At 35.1% G+C, this 23,500-nt stretch overlaps 1 protein-coding gene across 4 annotated transcripts in view; it reads right to left on the bottom strand.

The window, feature by feature from the left end:
• NOX4 (NADPH oxidase 4) overlaps positions 1–23,500 on the bottom strand; it is a 167,057-nt gene that overhangs the window by 111,619 nt on the left and 31,938 nt on the right. For all 4 annotated transcript variants that reach the window (XM_047071699.1, XM_047071700.1, XM_047071701.1 and 1 more), the window contains 2 exons: positions 16,576–16,648; positions 12,190–12,270 (listed from right to left, as the gene is read on the bottom strand). In XM_047071699.1, coding sequence (XP_046927655.1) covers positions 12,190–12,270; positions 16,576–16,648 — 154 coding nt within the window. The remainder of the gene's footprint in view (positions 1–12,189; positions 12,271–16,575; positions 16,649–23,500) is intronic.

Below are 23,500 nucleotides of genomic sequence, written 5' to 3'. Positions count from 1 at the left end.
ATATCTACCTATACATATGGCATCCTTATGGGAGAAAATACCACATGACCTCAATACTTACCCCTACTTTTTTCCAGTATAAAATATCAGCAAAAGTAAATAAATCATAAGACCTTAGTCCAGATTGGATAATATAGAGGAATCATTTTTACACAAAAATGAAAAACAGTCCTACGAATAGGAACTTAGAAGTGGGGAAAAAAAACCACTTCTTAAAGATCATATTTGTATAGAACATGATATTATTAACATATGGGAAATATGTAAATATTATATGAGGGAGATTTGAATCTCATATAAGAAAGACCTCATTCTCCAGGAATTTTATTCACCCTATATACTTGGATGAAAAATTCAAAGGCCAAAAAGTAAAAGAAAACAAAGAGATGAATTTTTTTTCTTCTGTGATCCAAAGAATTTTTAGCCACAGAATTACATAAAAATCCCCAACAAAAATTTGCCAATCTACAAAACAACCAAAACAGTTAAGACCTAAAAGTTAATTCCTCTGGCACAGGAATTGATATTCTAGTCAGTGTAAGAACTTATTACCCAGACAACAACAAATATAAACGAGAGTCCCAAAATGGGAATCCAAGTTCCGTTTAAACAAATACACAGATTATTTTTTATTGTTACCGACAGTGCTTTGATAATTGAGGAAATTTGGAAGAGCTTAGAAGGACAACAAATTCCTAGCTAAAAGCCAATTAATATAATTCCCCTTAATTCAACACAAACTGAGTAATGCCTTGTGAAAGGGATTCCCTTGATAAAAATGGGTAAGAAACCTGACCCTCAAAAACACCATAGTTTACCTACGATATATCATTGCTGTGTTGCTTTTTCTTTTATATTGGAACTCACAGACACATAATGGGGTAGGCAGAAAACAACCCTGGAATTTTCTACCATTCAATTTCGACTTCAGCTATAGCCCAACATTCTCCCTTTTACATAAGGATTTACCCAGTGTATACTTTTCTGTACTTTAGGATTTTTGGTGGTTATGTGAAATTCCTCTCTCCCCTGGATATTTTCAAGGAGTGTATCTGTAGGTTCTTTTTTTTTTTTTCTCTGAGCAATTCCCATTCTCCTTAATCTATACTGTAGCAATGACAGGCACCATTCTGAGGCTTGGTAACAGACTTTAAAAGATGTAGGGCACCTGGGTGGCTCAGTTGGTTAACTGTCTGACTTTGGCTCAGGTCATGATCTCTTGGTTTGTGAGTTCGAGCCCTGTGCCTGGAGCCTATTTCAGATTCTGTGTCTCCCTCTCTCTCTGCCCTCCCCTGCTCACACTCTGTCTCTCTCTCTCAAAAATAAATAAATATTAAAAAAAAAAAAAAGATGTGGACCACCTGTTCACTGGATGAAGAGCCACAAACCCACGGTGTGTAACAAGAATACTGGTGAGAGTATCTCTTCTACTGTATTTTTATTAGCTCTAGTATAGATCCTAGCTTTAATCATTGCTATTTTCAAGTTATGTAGAATAATTTTGGATGTTAAAATACTATATAGATATAATTTTATTATTATATACTTACTATATGCTTTAACAAAGTTGTACATTTTAAGACACATTTATAAAGCAACACAAAAAAGTTCCATTTTCTTACAGTTTTCTGGGAGGACTATATTTCAAAACCTTGAAATCTATGTAGCTTGTAACAAAACTGAACTTCTTACTCAAAATACACAAAACACACACATACACACTCGCCAACTTTTATAGATAAATTAGAAAACTATCCCAGATTTTCACATGACATGAATATATTTCATTCAAAAGCAAAGTACCCTCCAAATCATGAATAAATAATTAATTCAAGAAAAGTTTAGAAATTAAATGCATAAATTTTGGGGTCAGAATGTGGGTCAATCCCCAGCCCTATCAGGTACTAGCCAGGTGCCTTTAAATAATCATTTAATTTAACCTTCTGTGCCTCATTTTCCCATCTGTAAAATGACCTCATAGTGCTATGAGATTAAAAAAACAAAACAAAACAAAAACAAAAAACAAAAAACTCCATATGTGTGCATGTGAGAGGTTATATACGTATATATGTATGTGGCCTAAATTGCTAAGAACAGTACCTGTAACATTGAATATTATATAAAATTTGGAAATTATTAGCAATAGTATCATTATTATCCTCTAAAATGATAATGTAGGGGCACCTGTGTGGTTCACTCTGTTAAGCGTCCAACTCTTGATTTCGGCTCGGGTCATCATCTCATGGTTTGTGAGATCGATCCCCACCATTAGGCTCTGAGCTGACGCACAGACCCTGCTTGGGATTCTCTCCCTCTCTGCCCTTCCCCTGCTTGCACACATGCACACACACACACACACACACACACACACACACACACTCTCTCTCTCTCTCTCTCTCTCTCTCTCAAAATAAACAAACATTTAAAATAAAATAAAATGATGATGCATAACCATATTTATCAGTAAGTTCTCCTTACAGAAACCTTCATGTGAGAAGAAAATTGTCCCAGTGTTTCTAATTTTCCCCACAATCTATTGTTTCTAACTTTGGATAAAAAAAGTGAAGATATAAGATGTATCAATGTAATATTATAGCTCTCTAGTAAAAACCTAGCTTAGGCTTCATTCAGTTATTTTTAACTTCCTTTGGGACACAAATAGCTTTGGGAATCTAATGCAAGCTACTGTGGGGGTGGTGGGTGGGTGTATTCCAGGAATTCATGGATCCCCAGCACCCATTCAGTGATTCCTAGAGATTATGAATCCAAGTAGAGAACTCCTACTCTATTAAAAAAGAAGTAGGATTTTGAAGTAGAAATAAAGGGAATCAACGTTAAAATAATTATGCACACCTAGTAGAAATTAAGCATCTAGAAACTATTCAGAACAGGTCACTTGTTAAGGGTGACACATAGTATACAAAAGATTTAGCAATTCCCATGAACGTGCAACTCCTCAACCTTCTACCTAACATGGTAAAGCACATCCAGTTATGATCTCTAAAGTGGGACAAAGCTGGGCAAATCTACTGTGTTTATTATTTGAAGGTTCTAGGCTCCCACGTACCCATGTAGAGCCCCTATTTGAGGTAAGGTTTCCTTTTGTGATTCAGTCTCTCTAGAACTTTCCCCTATGCCTAGGGATAGGTAGAATAACCATATGTCCTGGTTCAGCCACAAGTCACTGCTTAATTATCCACAGTATCCCATTTCATTCTCAGTGTCTAGTTTGAACAATAAATTATATAGCCAATTCAAATCTAGAGGCAATGAAAGGAAAATTGAAAAGAAAGTGTAGGGAAATAAATTTTTCTCTCCCAGTGCTAGAATAGAATTGGCTTAACATAAAACCTCTGGGCCTTCCTTTCCCTGGGCTTCACCAAATCCCCATTGACATTTTAAGTGCAAATGCCTCTCTCTAGTAGGAAGATCATACAAGCCAGTGTGGGTGAAAAGAACACTCAGTGCAAGTGGCTTCTAGAAGAGAAGATATTTGGAATCAGCAACTTTCAGCACTAGTCTATACTGCATAAATACCTCCATCCCCCAACAGAATGTTCTTAATTTCCTTCTCCTAAGGGCATAGTAGAAGGAGGATAAGCCAGTGCAATAAGCCTAACCTCATAAATGTTTGTCTAACCCTGGTTAACTTCTTGAGCCTAAACTCCTATGAAGCCAACAGTGCCTCTCGTTCATTAATATCATTGTTGGCAAAGGCTGCCCACTGTGTCCCCCTGGTTTAAAGAACAGATGATTTTAGAAACATGCACATGGAAATCCATTCTTTTAAATCCCCCTAGAAAACATGATTCAAACAGAATATAAATCACACTCTATAATGAACTCTTGTCAGCAAATAGTCCCAAATGGCAAAGAGCTCTGTCTAAAAGAATAAGTATTATGTAATATATAAATAATATGTATTAATTTATATAATAAAATGAGGTCTGAGAGCCCCAGCAGAGCTAGCACAAAAAAATTATTTATACAATTAGCTGGCTCTCATTGCCACATGTGCTTTTGAGAAGGCCCTTCCCCCTCTCTTTTTAAGAATTGTCACATTATAATTCCTCTCTCATGTAAATAAAAAAAACAAAATACAATTATTATCCACCCAACATACAAGCTAAAGCCAGTGGGTGGTGACTGTGGTAAGACTGAGAGGCAAGGGTGCCAGATCTCATTTACAATATGTTCTCTCCACATGCCTGTCAAAGGAGTAGGGTTAGTCTCTCCGCTGAGGTTCTGTGACACTCATAATTGCTTTTCACTCCAATATCCCTTTTATCAGTAAGTGAGAATGGCAGTATATATCTCCTCCTGATGAGTTTTTCAAATGAAAATAAAGAAGTGTCCGGTTACATTCATGTCTGAAAAGAGGAAACAGTTTGGCTTTTTTTTTCCCCAAACGTCTTCCAAATTGAAATATCCATAATATAGCACACAAATAGCAAACCTCCTAGAAAAGTGTATTAAAAATTAAAAGAAAAAAATTCCCCAGGAGGATGCTTGTCTTGCAAATCCCAAAATAAACCTTTATTGTTAACACCAATTGAATTTTTGAGACCTAACAATGTCATAAAAAATGTTGCCCTTTCAAGGAATATTCTTTTGATCTGCTAAGCTGTTTTCATTATACATTTATCAGATTACAGATAGGAAAATCTGGGCTCTTCAAAAGTGCTGTGTATTTATACAAAAAAGATTCTTCAAACAGTTAAATGTAGAGTTTCATCCTAATACAGCTATTAGTATTGGTATAAGTATAATTTTTTTTCTAATACTTGAGTATGTCTCTATTATGCCTATATTGCTACATTCACTTGTTTAAACCTGAGACAACCTTATAATGTAGGTGACTTTATTAATCCCATCTAATAGTTAAGAAAGAGGACAAATTATCTCCCAAGGTCATAGAGCTATTAATGGTATAGCTCTTAATTGCCATGCTCTACTGATCTCTTGAAAAGGAAAATTAGCATATTTTAGATACATTTGACCACCGAAAAGACACATCTGATTTGGTTTGTATGAAATGTGTTCTTTTAAGGATGTCACGCAATAAATAGATTTGCTGAGAAAGAATTTAAAAATTCCAAAACATAGGTAACAAGTATAAAAATTAAGTTAAGCTAAGTGCATGGATAATCATGGAACAAGACAATCAGGTCCTAAATAATGACCGTAATATTTGCAGCGAGAAAGATAAACTTTCTATGTTGCCAATGTCATATTACATATACCAGAGCACTACATTTAGTTTGGTTTCCAGCTTTAAAAGGGATACAAAGTTCTCTCTCTCAAAAACAAATAAATCAGTAAAAAAACTTTTAAAAAAGGGGCTCAGTTGGCTAAGTATCCGACTTCGGCTCAGGTCATGATCTCATGGCTGGGGAGTTGAAGCCCCACATAGGGCTCAGAGCCCTGGAGCCTGCTTCAGATTCTGTGTCTCCCTCTCTCTCCGCCCTTCCCCAACTCAGGTGCCTGTGTGCCTGCATGCCCGTGCTCTCTCTCAAAAATAAATAAAACTTCAAAAAAAAAAAAAACTTTAGAAAAAAAAGGGGGGGATACAAAGGAAGCCATACCAAACTGCAGCCAGCCTAATTTAGTGATGAGGAATGTGGCCTCAGGAATCTGATGATCCCTGGGTTCAAACCCAAACTCTTCTACTTATTATGTACGACTTTTAACAAGTTCCTTCACCTCTCGCTGTCCCTGTTCTATCACCTGGACAAGATATAATAGCAATAATGATAATAATAATATAAAATATTAATAATAATGATAACAACAGAATATTTTACCAGGGTTGTTGGGAGGATTTAATGAGATCAAACATTAGTAAGGTACAAGATAAGTACTCAATGAATATTAACTATGAATATGTATTTTTTAATTTCGAATAATGATGAGACTTGAAATATCATAAAGCAAGGAACACATGAACATAATTTAAAAGAGAGGGGACTGAATTTTGATGGCCTACAGAGTCATAGACATCGAAGTCATTGGATTAAATTAAAGTAAAATAAATTCTGGCTCAAAAGAAAAAGAACTTTGTGAAAACAGGAGCCTCCCAAAGACAGAATGGGCTTTTCAATACTAGATATTTACTTAGATTGCATGGGAGACAAAAATCATCTTTCTCAAGATATCGTTTAAGCTTCCTTCAAAACTGGAGATTCTACAAAAGTAAAATGGACCTTTGAAAACCATCAGAAGCAACTGGTCTTCCTATTGCAAAAGTCTGCTTAGATAGAGAAACTAGTCAACAATTTCTCATGGCTTCATCCTTGAAGTCTAAAATTTTCTAAAATTTCTAACCTACATTGATTCTTCTGTTCTTTGAACTACTAGAATTCTTGAAAATAAAATATGTTTATGGCTGGAAAATATGCAGTCTAAAATTCTCTCTAGTTCTTTTTTAAGTTTATTTATTTATTTTAAGAGAGTGAGAGAGCACGTGCACATGGGGGAGGGGCATGGAGCAAAGGAGGTAAAGAATCCCAAGCAGGCTCCATGCTATCAGCCCAGAGCCTGACACAGGGCTTGATCTCATGAGCCAAAATCAAGACTCAGACACTTAACCAACTACGCCACCCAGGCACCCCTCTCCAGCTCTTTCAACTGACGTTTTTAATTGCAAACTAATTACCAACGCTGGAAGACTAAAGATCATATATTGTTCTTCTATACTTCATTATAGTAGTTAGCACACTGATGGAGAGATGCCCAGAAAATACTGATTTCCTGTTCCAATCTAAAGTATGCTCTTTAACAGAAATCTCAGTATAAATCCAAGAAACTTACTTTGAATAACTGCACCTTACTCATATAACCAAAAGTTATAGAATGAAATTATCAAGATATTTCATAAGCAAAGATACGTCTAAGTTCTCAATATTGGCACAAATGATAATAATTTCAACAGATTTACTTATAGACAGATCCTTTAGGAATAAAAAGACTTTTTTGAGAAATGTTTCATTTTGAAAAAGCTGTAAGATTTACCACTAGTAGGGGCGCCTGGGTGGCTCAGTCGGTTAAGCGTCCGACTTCAGCTCAGGTCAGATCTCACGGTCCGTGAGTTCGAGCCCCACGTTGGGCTCTGTGCTGACAGCTCAGAGCCTGGAGCCTGCTTCACATTCTGTGTCTCCCTCTCTCTCTGGCCCTCCCCCGTTCATGCTCTGTCTCTCTCTGTCTCAAAAATAAATGAACATTAAAAAAAAAATTAAAAAAAAAAACCACAAGATTTACTACTAGTAAGTGTTCCCACACCAGAAGCATAATCTGTGTGACTGTATTCAAAATTTAACATCATTGGGTTAAAAACTTTTAGCTATAAGAAGAATAAGTTTTGAGGATCTAATGTACAGCATGATGTCTACAGTTAATAATACAGTATTGTATACTTGAGATTTCCTAAGACAGTAGATCTTAAGCGTTCTCACCAGCAGAAAATAAAAAAAAGGTAACTGAAGTGATATGAATGTGTTAATTCACTTGGTTGGTTGTAATCATTTCACAACATATATGTTTATCATCACATTGTAAAAAAAAACCTTAAATGATATATAATTTGCAATATATTATAAATATATTATTTTGTCAGTTATACTTAAATAAAAATTTAATTTCATAAAATTGTGCACTATACAATGCTTATAGGATTATGTATTTGTTGTATGACACTGATTTCAATATTAGAATAATTGTTTTTACTAATAATATATAACTATTAAATTGGTATAAGAAATTGATTATATGTAATTCATCCCGCAGATGCCTTTGTTATTTCTTTGCAAAAATGAAAGTCACTTTCTGTTTGTGACCCTTGTTCTACAAAAGTAAAATCAAAATTTAAGAAGTCCTCCTTTTATGTACAAAAAATGAAGAACTCTCAATACAATCCTCTTTAAGCTTAAGAAATCTGTTTGAACTCCTGAACCTTTAAAAAAATTGACTCTATTTTGAATTACAAAGAAACAGACATTTTCAGTTTTAACTTAATACAACATAAAGGCAAAAGAATGCATAATTAATTATACTAAGAAATGATTGCATTTTTCTCTCTGTTACAGATAGATGTATGAAAGAGATCACAATCCCAGGCAAATCAAGATATTAACCTTTAAAAAAAAAAATCTTAACACTAAATTCTAAGTACAGAGCTCTCTAAAAATACAGAACCTAGCAGTTAAAAAAAAAAAAAAAAAAAAGGAGGTTTTGAGTAAGAATGCCTGAATTTGTATCCAGGATCCATCAGTTAGGTAAACTTTCAGAAGTTATTTACTCTCTCTACACTTCAGTTTTCTGACCTGTTAAGGGGTTGTGACAGTATTGTTTATCTTCATAAAACTGTGATCCTTGGAGACATAAAGTATCTCAATTATTTTGAATTTATCCTTGGCATATAGTAAGCATTATGTAATTGTTTTCAATTACTGTTATCATTAGTAACATCTGCTTACTCATAGTCCATTTTATGATAATAGCTCTGACAGGCAAACAAATTTTCTGTACAGAGAGATTTCTTGGTGTCCTAATAGTCCATAGAACATATTATCCCCCCCCAAAAAAAAAAAAGGGAAAAGAATAGAATCCAGAGCTTCCACAGACCATGGCCCTCTTCCCTGTGTGGCAGGAATGACTAACTGGAAGCCATGATAATATGTGGCCATGCTTCTGATGCTCTACAACTGTATGTTCTAGAACCCAGTATAGAACAAATTGAGCCAAGACATGGAAGAGAGACCCATATAAAACTGCTATTTAAATCAGTGGCCTCCAAAATCAGAGGAAAAAAAAAACATTTTGAACATGCACCCTGAAAAAAATACATAATTTATGTATATGACCTACTGTACTGACAAAGTACATTATAAAACATTCTGAGGAAAAGATTAACAGCAAATCTGAAGCTTTCTCCAAACACTGTCTCCCTGGAAACATTTTGGGCTATGATAAACAGGGAATGCCAGCTGTGTTTCCAGGCAACATTGTTTATTAATGGTGGAATGCATTTGCACCAGGAAGACTATGAATGAACTATGTAGGACTCACAGACCTCAGTTTCCTGTGTGCAGTGTATTCTTGTAACTGAGGGTATCCCTTGAAGAGATCTGGGCCGCTACCAAGAAACTGGTTCCTATGGAGCATGAGTCTTACCCAAAGCAAGGTAGTCTATGCCTTGGAATTACTTATTAATTATTATTTATTAATCTCAAAACTGAGCTACTACATGGGAGGTAAGGGAGAGGAGGTGGGAGAACCAGAGAGACCATCACAGAAGAATGACCTGACATTATCCTATTGACTTTCTATATTTCTACCCTGTATCACTTACTCAATCAAGTGAACCTGATGCCAAACAATGGTCTATTGTGTCATATTAGTATGAGTCTCAAGACAAAACCATAGTCCACTCTAGTGATCATACAGACACATGCATACACAAAAATGTATTATTTCCTTCCTCTAACCAAACAGATTATTTTAAGCACTATACCTTTGAGTACACTGCTTGGGTTGACACACATTTTCAGAATAATTGGTGTATATTCTTTGTAACAAGCTTAGGATACTTTCTTTTTCCCTTTGTGATCTTCTGATATTGACAGATCCTTCTCTCAGATCATTATAAACCAATGTAGGCTTTCTCTGCAACCACTACTGTGGGTAGGCCTTTTTACTTTGTTGTTATTTTTGTTTTTTTTTTTTTTTTTTTTTTTTTTTTAACATTTATTTATTTTTGAGACAGAGACAGACATAGCATGAACGGGGGAGGGTCAGAGAGAGAGAGGGAGACACAGAATCTGAAACAGGCTCCAGGCTCTGAGCTGTCAGCACAGAGCCCGATGCGTGACTCGAACTCACAGACAGCAAGATCACAACCTGAGCCTAAGTCGGATGCTTAACCAACTGAGCCATCCAGGCGTCCCTGTTTTTCTGTTTTTTTTAATTTTTAATTTTATTTATTTATATTAAGTTTTGTACCTTAATTCCAGTATAGTTAACATACAGTGTTATATTAGTTTCTTGTGTACAATATAGTGATTCAACAACTCTATACATTAGTCATTGCTCATCATAATAAGTATACTCTTTAAGCCCTTTCACCTATCTCAGCCATCCCCCCACTCACCTCCCTCTGGTAACCATCAGTTTGTTCCCCAGAGTTAAGAGTCTGTTGCTTGGTTTGTGCTTCTCTCCTTTTTTGTCCCTTTACTCATTTGTATTGTTTCTTAAATTCCACATGAGTGAAATCATATGGTATTTGTCCTTCTCTGACCGACTGATTTCACTTAGCATTATACTCTCTAAGCGCATCCATATTGTTGCCAATGGCAAGATTTCATTCTTTTTATGGCTGAATAATATTTCATTGTGTGTATATACTACATCTTTTTTATCCATTCATCAATTTATGGACATGGGCTGTTTCCATCATTTAGCTATTGTAAATAATGCTGCTAGTGATATGTGTATCCCTTTGAATTAGCGTTTTTGTATTCTTTGGGTAAATACCCAATAGTGTCATCACTAGATCATAGGGTAGTTCTATAGTCCTATTTTTTTTTATTTTTTTTAATGTTTATTTATTTTTGAGACAGAGACAGAGCATGAGCTGGGGAGGGGCAGAGAGATAGGGAGACACAGAATCTGAAGCAGGCTCCAGGCTCTGAGCTGTCAGCACAAAGGCTAACATGGGGCTTGAACCCATGAACCATGAAAGAGTGACCGAGCCAACGTCAGATGCTTAACCTACTGAGACACCCAGGTGCCCTACAGTTCTATTTTTAACTTTAGAGTAACCCCCATAATGTTCCCACAGTGGCTGCACCACTTTGCATTCCCACCAACAATACAAGGGGAGAGTTCTATTTCTCTACATTCTTTTTCAACGTTTATTTATTTTTGGGACAGAGAGAGACAGAGCATGAATGGGGGAGGGGCAGAGAGAGAGGGAGACACAGAACCAGAAACAGGCTCCAGGCTCTGAGCCATCAGCCCAGAGCCCGACGCGGGGCTCGAACTCACGGACCGCGAGATCGTGACCTGGCTGAAGTCGGACGCTTAACCGACTGCGCCACCCAGGCGCCCCATATTTCTCTACATTCTTGCCAACACTTGTTGCTGCTTGTGTGTTTGATTTTAGCCATTCTGACAGGTGTGAGGTGATATCTCAGTGTGGTTTTGATTTGCATTTCCCTGATGATTAGTGATGCTGAGCATGTTTCCATGTGTCTGCTGGCTATCTGGATATCTTCTTTGGAAAAGAGTCTGTTTTTCAATAGGATTATTTGTTTTTTTTTGGTGCTGAGTTGTGTAAGTTCTTTATATATTTTGTATACTAACCCTTTATCAGATATGTCATTTGCAAATATCATTTCCCATTCAGTAGGTTGTCTTTTAATTTTGTTTTTTCCTTTGCTGTGCAGAAGCTTTTTATTTTGATGTAGTCCTAATAGTTTATTTTTTGCTTTTATTTCCCTTGCCTCAGAAGACATATCTAGAAAAATATTGCTACAGGCTGCTAGGCTTTTTTAAACTAAAACCTGGTAACTCTATTGTTACAAATTCCACAGCAGCAAGACATTAGGAATTCCTAAACTTTTAAGAAACATTAAAATACCTTCTTGAAGTTCTTTATTTCTTACTAACTTTCTCTTAGACGTTATCACGATATAACTACATGGACTTTAAAAACTGCAACATTGTAAAAGAAGTAACTGTCTTTCAATTTTAATATACTTTTATACTAGATTCATTAAAATATGCTATGATAGGGATGCCTGGGTTGCTCAGTCAGTTAAGTGCCCAACTCTTGGTTTCAGCTCCTGTCAGGATTTCACATTTTGTGAGATCGAGCCTGTGCCGGGCTCTGGGCTGACACCATGGAGCCTGCTTGGGATTCTCTCTCCCTCTCTCTCTGCCCTGTCCCTCCTGCTCAAGACTTATGTGTGTAAGTTCTCTCTCTCTCTCTCTCTCTCAAAAAAATAAAACTTTAAAAAATATATATGCTATGATAAAAACAGTACTATTTCTTCATTCTTGACACTACCCTCAATTCCATATAACCAAATAATTTTACCACTTTCTATAAAAATTTCTCTAGATTTATCTATCATTACCCTATTTTTAGGTATACATGATTTTAAAAATATTTTAAATATTTTTTAAACTTACCCTGAAACATGCAACATCAGCAGCATGTAGAAGACAAAGAAGAGATTATGAGTATACCAGAAGATGTCATAATTAGAAACTCTGAAAAAACAAATAACTTAATTTCAATGCCACTTTACATTCCATCATTTCAAACATATGTCAAAATTGAAGAAAGTTAAAATAGGAGTTCATCTGAGATTTATCTATTAAGACAAAAGTATTAACATATCATGCAGAGAGAACTGACAAAATTATAACTAACACTTCATAATTTTGAAGATTCTTTGTATTTCAAATAAAGATACATGGAAAGAATTAAAATGAAATGTTTAAAGTAATTATGAGTTTGAGGAGTAGGTAATAGGCTGATAATATGTACTTTCACTGTCCTTTTGATCAATATTCTCAATTTTCAGATGATACCTAAAACAAATAATCCTCCTATCCTAATACATAGTGTGAGAGTAGTCCAAAGGAAAGTAAAATTGAGAGAAACTAAATAGATGCTCATTAAAGTTTTATATTCTTTTCCTGAACAGCCTACATGTTAAAAAAAACAAACAAACAAAAAAAACACCTTGGTGTTACTGCCCTGGGGGAAACAAAGAGCCTCAAAAGAAGTGGTATGGTGAGCACAATTTATGAAACTTTTGAGAAAAGTAAGAAGACTAACATTTTATTTCATATGTCTGGGTAGATATTCAAATATTAGAATCTTGGAGGTGGAAGGCAGATATTAGTAAAAGCTTCTTAGAGGATTCTGATACAACCCCTAGAACTTTCAGAACCCCTGAGATAAGCAATATCCAACTGGTTTGACATTTACTTCATCTACAGCTTTTGTTATTATAAGCAAGATCATTCACATCCTTGGATCATATGCCTTTTTGCACATAGCTGATTCTTTTTGAACCTAAATTCCTAGAAGTGGAATTGCTACATTGAAGGACACTCATTTTGTTTTTCATACACACTGGCAATTGCTCTCTAAAAATGTTTATCAATTATAAACCCAACTGTACAGTAGGAGAGCCTGTTTCCATAAACCCCAACTCCTCTTTATACATTTTCATTATTTTATGTAAGTGGAATTGGATATGATTTCCTTTCTGTGTTACTCACCTTAAATTCTTCTGTGATTTATCTATTCATGATAATTATCCATTTCTACAGTATATTTTTCTTAATTGTTGTGTGTAAACTGTTTAAATTTTAAGCATGTTCCATATAATTTAAGCATGTTCCATAAGATTGTAAGAATTTATTATTGGGCAAAGTTTCTTTTAAATTTTAATGGCATAATTTTTTTTACAGTTACCTCTAATTTATCTCAAATTTCATTCACTTAAGCCTTACTTTCTTCATAAGTTTGTAATGGCATCTTTATTATTTAGCAGCTTTTTATATATATCAAAGTCTCCTACAGGGCTTTCTATCAACTCTATCATTAGGTTCAATTCCTTGGTAATTTTTGCAATTAAGTCCTATTCTGTTTGAAGTTACTGAAGCTTAATTGTGGTAATGTTTGGTAAGCCACATTCCCTTTTACTTCTCTTTGGAACATGTACTTGGATATTCCCTCAGGTGAACTTTAGAACTGTTTTTGCTGAATTCAAAAAACAAAATAATCTATCTTTGATTTTGATGGGAATTGCAATAAGCCTACAAAATGACTGAGGAAGAACTCCATTTTTGCAGTATGCAATCTTTATTAAAATATCTACTTATTTCCCTCAATGCAGTTCTGTGTTTTTCTATATAGATTTTAACTAGTTTCTTATTAAGTTTATTTCTAGATATTCCATGTTTTTATTATTTAGTTTTATTCAATTTCAAACTGATAATAGCTATTATATAAAAGCTATTTTTAATATTTGTTTTGTATTCATTTACCTATTACAATTCTTTTCTTTGGTATAACACTAATGTTTTTTTTTTTCCATAATTCTCTTGGATTGTCTGGCAGAACAATTACATATACCTTTCTGGAAATAATGATGATTTATTGTTGCATTCTTTCTACTAATTCTAAATGTTTCATTTCTTATCATATATAATAATGGTAGAATTAAAAATATCACTTTTGGCATAATTTTCTTAGGAATGTATCTCATGTTTCTTTTATGAGTTTAGTTCTGGCTTTTCTATTTTTTTTAATTTTACAAAGGAAATTAATTCCTAGTTTACTTATTTTAATTCATAACTAGGGCTAAGATTTAATAACCACCATTTAAAAATCTATTGAGATAAAAATATGTTTGTATTCCTGTCACCTGCTATTAAAATATTTACTTATTTTAATAGATTGACCCATACTGAACCATTGGTGGATTACTAGACTACATTCAACTGTTAGAAATCAAACATTAGGGGCGCCTGGGTGGCTCACTCGGTTGAGCATCCGACTTTGGCTCAGGTCATGATCTTGCAGTCCGTGAGTTCAAGCCCCGCATCGGGCCCTGTGCTGACAGCTCGGAGCCTGGAGCCTGCTTCAGATTCTGTGTCTCCCTCTCTCTCTGCCCCTCCCCTGCTCATGCTCTGTCTCTGTCACTCTCAAAAATGAATAAATGTTTAAAAAAACTTTTTTTTAAAAAAGATAAACCATTAGAAGAAAAAAAGAAATCAAACATTGGAGCCATTTATTCTCTTAATTTCTCTAATGCTTTATTTCCTCACTGGTAAAGAGAAGAGGAAGAAGAAGATTATCTCTGTGATCCATTTAAGAATTCACAATAAAGCTTGGAGAAAAGCAGAGTTGGTTTTAGTCTCTTTTAAAGACATGAAAAACTGAAGATTGATGAACATTCACTGAATTATTATGAGTACAAATATAATGGCTCGGTTGAAAATAGAAGCTGATCTTTATACTCCATTTTATAAAACTATCTCTCAGTTAAGGATTTTTAATCGATATAGAACATTCATAGATCTTCGATCTTGCAAATAAGTATGTCAGATGCCCTCATTTTCCTTTAAGAGCACTGAAAACTGAAAAATGTATGTTCTTTAATATGCCTTACCTAACTAAAATAAAATTTCTCCCCACAAAATTGGCACTCTTAAGCACTAATGTTAGAGATTTGATTTGCCTTTCTGTAAGGTGAGTTTTAATTCTTATGAGAAGTCTTAAAAGTGTGCTTACTGTTTTGCCAAGCCATTCTACATCCAGATAGTTTTCCTCAGGACGTAAGTGCAAAAGTATGCAAAGACATATGGATGGGGGTGTTTGCTTCAGAACTGAAATACTATAAAAAATGGAATCAACCTAAAATATCCAACAATAGGGGAATTGGGAAAGTTATGTATATAGGATGATATGCTGTTCTAACAGTAAAGAGGATGACAGATATTTATTAATGTACAAAAATGTTCCTAACATATTTAAATAAGAAGCAGATTTAAAATAACATCTATAACATGATTCTGTATTAGTGACATACATAGACATATGAAGAGAGAGATCAGTAGTGTGAAAGGGGGAAAAAGAGAGTGATGGTGGAGGTAGGAGGTGAGGACTGAGTGAGTAAAGGCAAGAAAGATTAAGCCTATAAACATCAAACCAGAAAGTTTATAGTGCTAAACTCTGGTGAGTTTACTTGCGACATTTTGGGGTGTGTGAATGTGTGCAGAGACGTTCTCAGAAGTGCAAAGATAGAATCATTTTGATATTCTATTAGGTAATTATTTTCAAAATGTGTATGCATGTTTTTCCATTAAATTTCCCATCTCAAGTACAATAATTGGGGATTTTTGAATACTATGTATTATTTCTTCTTTTTGCTTTCTGAACCAAAAAGTTGGACCTAGAAACACAAGATGCTGTAAAATATTATGACACACAGAATGTATCTATCAAAAAGAACATGTGAAAGTGTTCATGAAAATGTATGCCTGCAATTGCTCAAAATCTCGTAACCAGAAGAATAAATATGCATACAGATATTTTTGATTATTTTAGCAGATGTCAACTAACCATGTTCCCAAAGCTTCATTTAAAATACTACAATAAACTGCAACAGGAAATGAGTTATAAAATAATTATGTTATATTCCTTTGCATACATGTTGATTTCAATCTCATGTCTTGTAGAGATACACTGTCCTTCAGAAGGATGACCCTGAAGAACTCAAATTTCCTCAGTCATCAAAAAGTCTCCACATGTTTCCTTACCAACACAGAACATTTGACTAAACAAAGAGATTTTTCAAAAGCAGGAAATGATATATGGAAATGTCTCTACTTCACTCTTAGTTTTCCAGAATAGTCCATTAGCCATAATACTGGCTGCACTTGCTAAGCATTCCAGTTAATCAACACTTTTTCTGCATATGAAAACGAAGATAATCTGAGGAAAACTTAAATACTCGGGCCAGTAAACATTGATATAATGGGCCTGACACTCACCGTATTGCGTATGTAGAAGCCGTAATCATCAGGAAGAGCACCAGCACCATGCAGACCCCTGTCAGGCCAGGAACTATAAAAAAGGTATATAAGTACATTTAACTTAAACCATACTGAGAAAAAAAGTACAAAAAATTATTACCTTAAAATCCAAAGGGCTACGGTGCTCTGTGGGAAGCCCAATTCAAATCACATATCTCTTTGTATGTTCCTTCTCAAAAAAAGCCCTTTTAAAATTAGCACAGATTCAAGGTACTTAAAACAAAGCAATCTTTTCTACCTTTAAAAGAAGAGTCCACCTTAGTATTTTCATGTATCCCACTCAGAATGCTGGATGTGTACATACTTCTGCGGGGACATGCTATCCCAAATGCACACAAGATATTAAATGTCAATAATGAAAACAACAGAGAAAAAGTAAACACGTTTAATGGGGAGGCAAGGAGGAGCAGGAGGGAAAGACTTCTAAAGGCACAAAAAAATTTTAAAGGGTGAGTGTTAAGATCTACTCCTTATATTGATAGTGATGATGGTTTTGTAAACATACCAAGTGTTAAAACTTATGAAACATGAGTGTGTATTAAAGAGATGCAATTAATTGTATCCTAATTCTACATGAATAAAGCTGTTTTAAAGGAGGAAAAAATATGCAATGGGACTGAGTTGGTATCCAACACCTTTTACCGTTTTGGTTTTTCCACCACCATATGAAAACTCCCTGACTCCCTCAGCCCTCCTTTTATGGAACTAATAGCTCCTCTAGTCTCAATTCAAATAATTTCTTTTGGGCTTCACTATCCGGAGTAATTTTAAAGAAAAAATAAACAAAACCTAAAGCTTTCTAAAAACCACAACTTCAACTGTAGAACAAAAAATGGTAGAGTTCAAGAAAAAAGAATTACAGTGCTGCTGTTTTAAGAACACTTGCAGGCCTATCACCTTAGTATGGAAAAACAGGCTGTTAATCAGCGTTTCTGATATAATAATCATTTTTTAACAAAGAAAAAAATGTGCAATGCTTTGCAAACTTGATACTGATGTGATAGATGGCTAAATCCAATGTTAGTCGGTACAGCATATCCAAAATGAAGAGTTGATATGCTGGATCAAAAACAACTAAAATCACAATAGTTGCATTTCGATTTATCTTATTAATACCAAATAAAATATCCCGTCTATAAGCTACTGTTATTTGCTCTTACAATCATACAAGCAACAGTAAGCCCTAAATAACCTGAGAGATTCCATCTTAAATCTTTATGGAAAGCTATTGAAACAATTGTGTCTCCAAAAGTATAGGCATTCCCCAACTTCTCTCCTTGCCAGGGAACCACCTAGAACATAGAAGGGCCATCGTGAACTGTAAGCCACTAGCAGAAGCAGACAAGCTGGGAACAATACAGGAGCAATACAGGTGTGCATCATTAGGATTCCAACAGTTTGGAATCACTGGAAAATGCTAGAAATCTCAGTACAGTAGAAACAAGTTTCTACTTATAAAGGGCCACATGAGAAATTAAGGAGCTAGTTTTTGTATGCTTAACACTTGAACACTCTCTCCTCCTTGGTCTTCCCAATATGCAGATTTGGAAGCCTAACAATACTTGCCTTTCCTGATATGCCTAATCCAAATCATCTCTTCTCTATACTTCTTTTCCAGGGCCCTCCCTCCCCTTCCTCTTTGCCATTGCCCCAGGTGAATACTAACTTCCTAGGGGTAAGAGAAGAACAAGACAACTATATATAACTAGTTCACACTTAAGGACTAACAGTACAGAAAAATGGTATTTACAAAAAACAGCATGCCTACAAAATGGCCCAGCCTTTCCACCCCCAAGTATTTCCCCCAAAGAATCTCAAATACACATCTACACAAAGACTTGTTCAAAAATATTCATAGCCACTTTATTTTTTTAACAGCTAAGGCCTATAAACAATTGAAATCTCCATCAACAGATGAATGGGTAAATAATTGTGGTATTATCTCTACCTGAAACACTAATCAGCAATTTAAAAAAACCACCATGTGCTATATGCAACAACATACATGAATCACAAAATTATTAGACTGAGTGAAAACAGCCAGACATTCTTCCACTTAAAAAATCCCAAGAGTACAAACTCTGTGATTCTTTTTACATAATATTCTATAAAATTCAAACCATTCTCCAGTGATAGAAAGCAGATCAGTCTCAGGATGCATTATAAAAGCACAAAAAGCTTTGTGGAATGATAAATATATTTGTTATCTTGATTTTGGTCTTGGCTTCACAAGTGTATATATATGTCAAAAATCAAATAGCATAATTTACATATGCATTATCTACTGGGCTCCAATTATAAGTCAATAAATTTGAAAAAGAAAAAAAAAAGAGGAGGTCTTTCTCTCTGGCTTCAAGTAATTAAAAAAAAAAAAACTTATTTGACCAAATGAATAAATAAATGATAGAATCCCAGATGGCTCCATGATGTAAAATTTGTGGTTGCAGAGGCCTTTCCAATAATTTTCTTGGGACTTTATTAAGGTCTACTGTGTCTGCATACAAGGCTTCCCATGTGGTTCTAAATATGCCAGGATTAGCTATGGAATGTCTACAAATCACTTCATCAGGACACCTGAAAAAACTAAGTATGTTTAGTGTAGAGGCATAATTTCCAAAGTATATTATTTGAACAGTAATTCTTTGAGATATTAATTTCTATTTCTCAAAAGCATAATAATAATTCCTTACAGAGTCACAGAACACATTAGTATATTAAAGTCTCTGGGAAGTACTAGCACTAAGAAACCAGAAACAGATCTTTCCTCAAACATATAACCAGTGAACACCTTTTAGAACAGAACACGGAAAACATACTGGAAAGATTCAGAGGAGGTGAAATAGTTGACATCAGTCACTTGAAGATGAAGTAGACACCTTGGCCGATGGGATGCACATCCTGGGATTAATGCTCCCATTACTGTCCCTTAGGCCAAACTCTAATCTCACTGGAGGAGAATCAATTCAACACTTTTTAATGTTCTTTCAGATTTATGAAGTTATCTTTTTTATCTAAAGGATTCATGTTTCCTTTCTATCTCCCAGAAATATAAAAAGATCAGACTTTGTAATTTATAAAGTAATAGGCCAGCTCAATGAAGAAGAAAAAGTTACTTATAATTAACAATGAAAAGGAAAAATTATTATAATTACAATGGTCAAAAAAAGTGGAGTACCTTAAGAAGTTACAATTTCTGACATTGGAATTAAACAAAGGTTAGCTAACTGATTATCTAGATGTTGTAAAGATCAATGTAACAAGTAGTAGAGTTACACAAATGGCTTTCATCTTCAGTGTATTTTTTCTAGGTATCTGTAATGTACTATTAGGTGATAGAAAAAATGAATCCTGCTCTAAAAGAAATTCTAGTCCAGTATGAGAGACAAGATAAGCAGACAAATGCAACAAAGGGCATTAAGTGCTGAAAGAGAGCTAAGCATTGAGTGTTTTCAGGGTACATCAAGGGGCACCCTAACCTAGCTTTCGATGACAGCTCATCTAAGACCCAATATATTAGTTTCTATTACTACACACATTCCAAAAGTCAGGAAGCACAGGTTGGAAATTATGGAGCTAGTCAAAGCTTACTGGGCCATCTTACCTGCCAGAAAGTACATTATGAACTCTCTGAATCCTTCAAATTATAAAGCAAAACCTACACTTGTTTCCTTAGGAAATGACATGCTTGTATGTTTATTCTTATTACTTTTTATCTATGCATATTAGATTTCATTAATTAGTTGCCTTTAAAAGGACTGCACTATACTCCCAAGTCTAGAAGAAACTGACAGAACGTTTTCATCCACATCCAGATGTGGTCAGAAATATACCATCTTGTACTCATTATCCTGTTTTTTTCCAACATAACTGGAAACACAATTCTATTTGTTTTTGAAGGCTTTTCTAATTGAAACTGGATAGTATGCATTTTATTCTCATCATACAAGGTACTACCAAATTTGGAAATGACATACTAAATATTTTGAAATCCATGTTTGAATAATACAATCTTTTAAACTTGTTTTATTTTATAAATTCTTAATGTTTTTAACATTTCTTACTGAGTGATCTAACTACCATATTTCATGTCACTTGAACTGCCACAGACTTTATTTTCTACAAAACCATCTTAATTTCTCAGTTGTAGATTACATTGAAAAATATGTAAAGACAGAGAGAAGACTCTATGTAACATTAAACAACCTAAAATCTAAGAAATATATTAACCAATAAAAGGTAGACTTTATCACTAGAACACCTAAAAACATGCATGCATTCCTCCATCAGAAACTTGATTTTTGGGGCACTAGGGTGGCTCAGTCAGTTGGGTGTCCAACTTTAGCTCAGGTCATGATCTTGCGGTCTGTGAGTTCGAGCCCCTCAGAGTGAGTTCGAGCTGACAGCCCCTGTGAGTTCGAGCCCCTGTGAGTTCGAGCTGACAGCTCAGAGCCTGGAGTCTGCTTCGGATTCTGTGTCTCCCTCTCTCTCTGTCCCTCCCCTGCTTACACTCTGTCTCTCTCTCTCAGAAATAAATAAACATTAAAAATTTTTTAAAAAAAAAAGAAACTTGAGGGGCGCCTGGGTGGCTCCGTCGGTTAAGCGGCCGACTTCGGTTCAGGTCATGATCTCGCGGTCCGTGAGTTCGAGCCCCGCGTCGGGCTCTGTGCTGACAGCTCAGAGCCTGAAGCCTGTTTCAGATTCTGTGTCTCCCTCTCTCTGACCCTCCCCCATTCATGCTTTGTCTCTCTCTGTCTCAAAAATAAACGTCAAAAAAAAAAAAAACTTTAAAAAAAAAAGAAACTTGATTTTTCCTCGGCACTGTACCTAACAACATTCGTAGCTATGAAACGGTATTTTAATCATAGACTTACTAGTAATACAAAGCTAGACTAAGTCTATTTGTAGAAAACCATCCCTTCTCCCATTGCCATTCTTTGATTCTGCTTTGGTCTCTCACCTACTACTCAGTAGGGTCAATCAGATGCTCTAGAAGCTCCAGACTCATACATAGGGCTTCTGGGCTGTGTTCCAAGCTGACAACCTGAGAACCTGGCACCTTCTGGCCAGCACCGAATTTCTTTCATGAAATGGTGTAGACTGGGACACTAAAAGGATAGTGATATACTGGTTTGTTTTTCAAATTGTTTGTAGTGACAGAAACTCCACAAAACAAAACAACACAAAAAAATGTACCTGAGGCTCTGCATGCCCTAGGGGAAGCCCTGCCTTACACTGGAAAAGCTCACATTCAGGTGGAAAAGACCATGCATATGCAGGAAATAAAGTATTCTCCAGCATAGTATTTTACTATGTGTCTTTAGAAACCCATGCCAAAGAAGAGAGCAGCTCTGCCTTCAAGGAGGAATTTGTGCATGATGGGGTGTGTCAGCTGAGGCTGGAGGCTGAGCAGAAGCTGAGCAGGTTAAAAAAAAGAGAGAGAGAGAGAGAGAGAATAGGGTAAGAGAGTAGACAAAAGTTAGGTGTTGCAAGAAGGGAATTACAACAGTATGATGAGATGTTCAGTAAGGGTGAAACAGAAGCTCCTGAGATACCTGGGAAGGTTAATAACATTCATGGTCAGGTCACACTACAGAGAGAGGTTCTCTAGAATGGAATCTGGAAATTCATATTTTTAAGTATCATCTCTACTTAGTCCAACATCACTCATGGAAACTTCTGGGAAAAAACATGGGATGGTGGGGTTTCATGCTAGATGGAGAGATCACCTGCTTATATATAAGTATTCATTACACTAAGACTCTGAACGTAATATCTTGGTCATATGAGACATCTTTTTATATGTCTGTAAACTAAACTTTCCCAAACATTTTAAATGTCTCCATGTTTCACCCATACTTTGTGCTGTACAAAATAATACTAAAACAAAGTTCTTGGATATTTCTGTAAAATTAATTCATATGAACCAAAAAATACATTGATTCACACATAAGGTTTTGTTTTTCTGCTTTTTCTGCCTCTTATTTCTCATCCAATTCTTAAGGCTTAAATGAAAAACATATTTTCAATGAGCAAAGTTGTAAACAAAACTAAATTGTGTTCCTACAGAGAAAACTATGGAATACTTTGCATACACAGACAGAAAAAAAAACATATTTTATAAATCAAAATATACCATTGTGTCCTCACTTGTGACAAGGAAGGGGAAAAACATCTGAATTATTATTATTTTCATCATAATATTGATTGAAAAGAAAAACAATGCATTTGACAGAGCCATGCACCTCAGTCTCCGATGCAATTTTGATCCTTAATAGGGTGTTTGTGATAGCCAAGCCTTTATGATAGACCGTCTCAACTACCTAATTGTCCTTACCACTGAAATATGTGCTAAAAATCCCCCAAATGCAGTTTTCTCCTTTCATCATGTAAGGTTGAGAAAGAGAAGAATTTTAGTAAGAATTATACTAACAACAGGACAAAATTTTGAGATGCTTAAATGCGCTTTAACAAATTAATAGTCTAGACTGAGATTTCATGGACAACATGCTCAGAAAGGAAAAGTAAATGACAAATGAAAAAGGAGTCCCATTGCAAGAAAACTAATGGATTTTAATGACTGTTTCTCCCCTTTTTACATAGATTATAAAGATGACAAAATATCCTACTAAATTACTGAGTTATAAGAGCCACATGGATATTCAGAATGCTTGGTGTTTCTTTCCAGTACCTTGAGGGCAAGAGACTATTCTATGTGTATCATCTCCAACAGGACTATCACAGCCGTGGGCACAAAGCCTATGGCATCACATTGTTGTTATTGGAAGAACATATGGAAGGCAAATGCATTTACTTATTTTTACTCTTAGTTCATCTGAACCCCACTGTTTGCCTTGTCCCCTGCTTTCGTTGCAACTTACACTTA

Source organism: Lynx rufus, unplaced genomic scaffold (genome assembly GCF_022079265.1).
Source record: "Lynx rufus isolate CCGP_SWC_20201006 ecotype Redwood Valley unplaced genomic scaffold, mLynRuf1.p SCAF_9, whole genome shotgun sequence".
Taxonomy (NCBI): Eukaryota; Metazoa; Chordata; class Mammalia; order Carnivora; family Felidae; genus Lynx; species Lynx rufus.
Note: the sequence above shows the minus strand (reverse complement) of the source record. Positions and strands in the feature narration are given on the sequence as shown.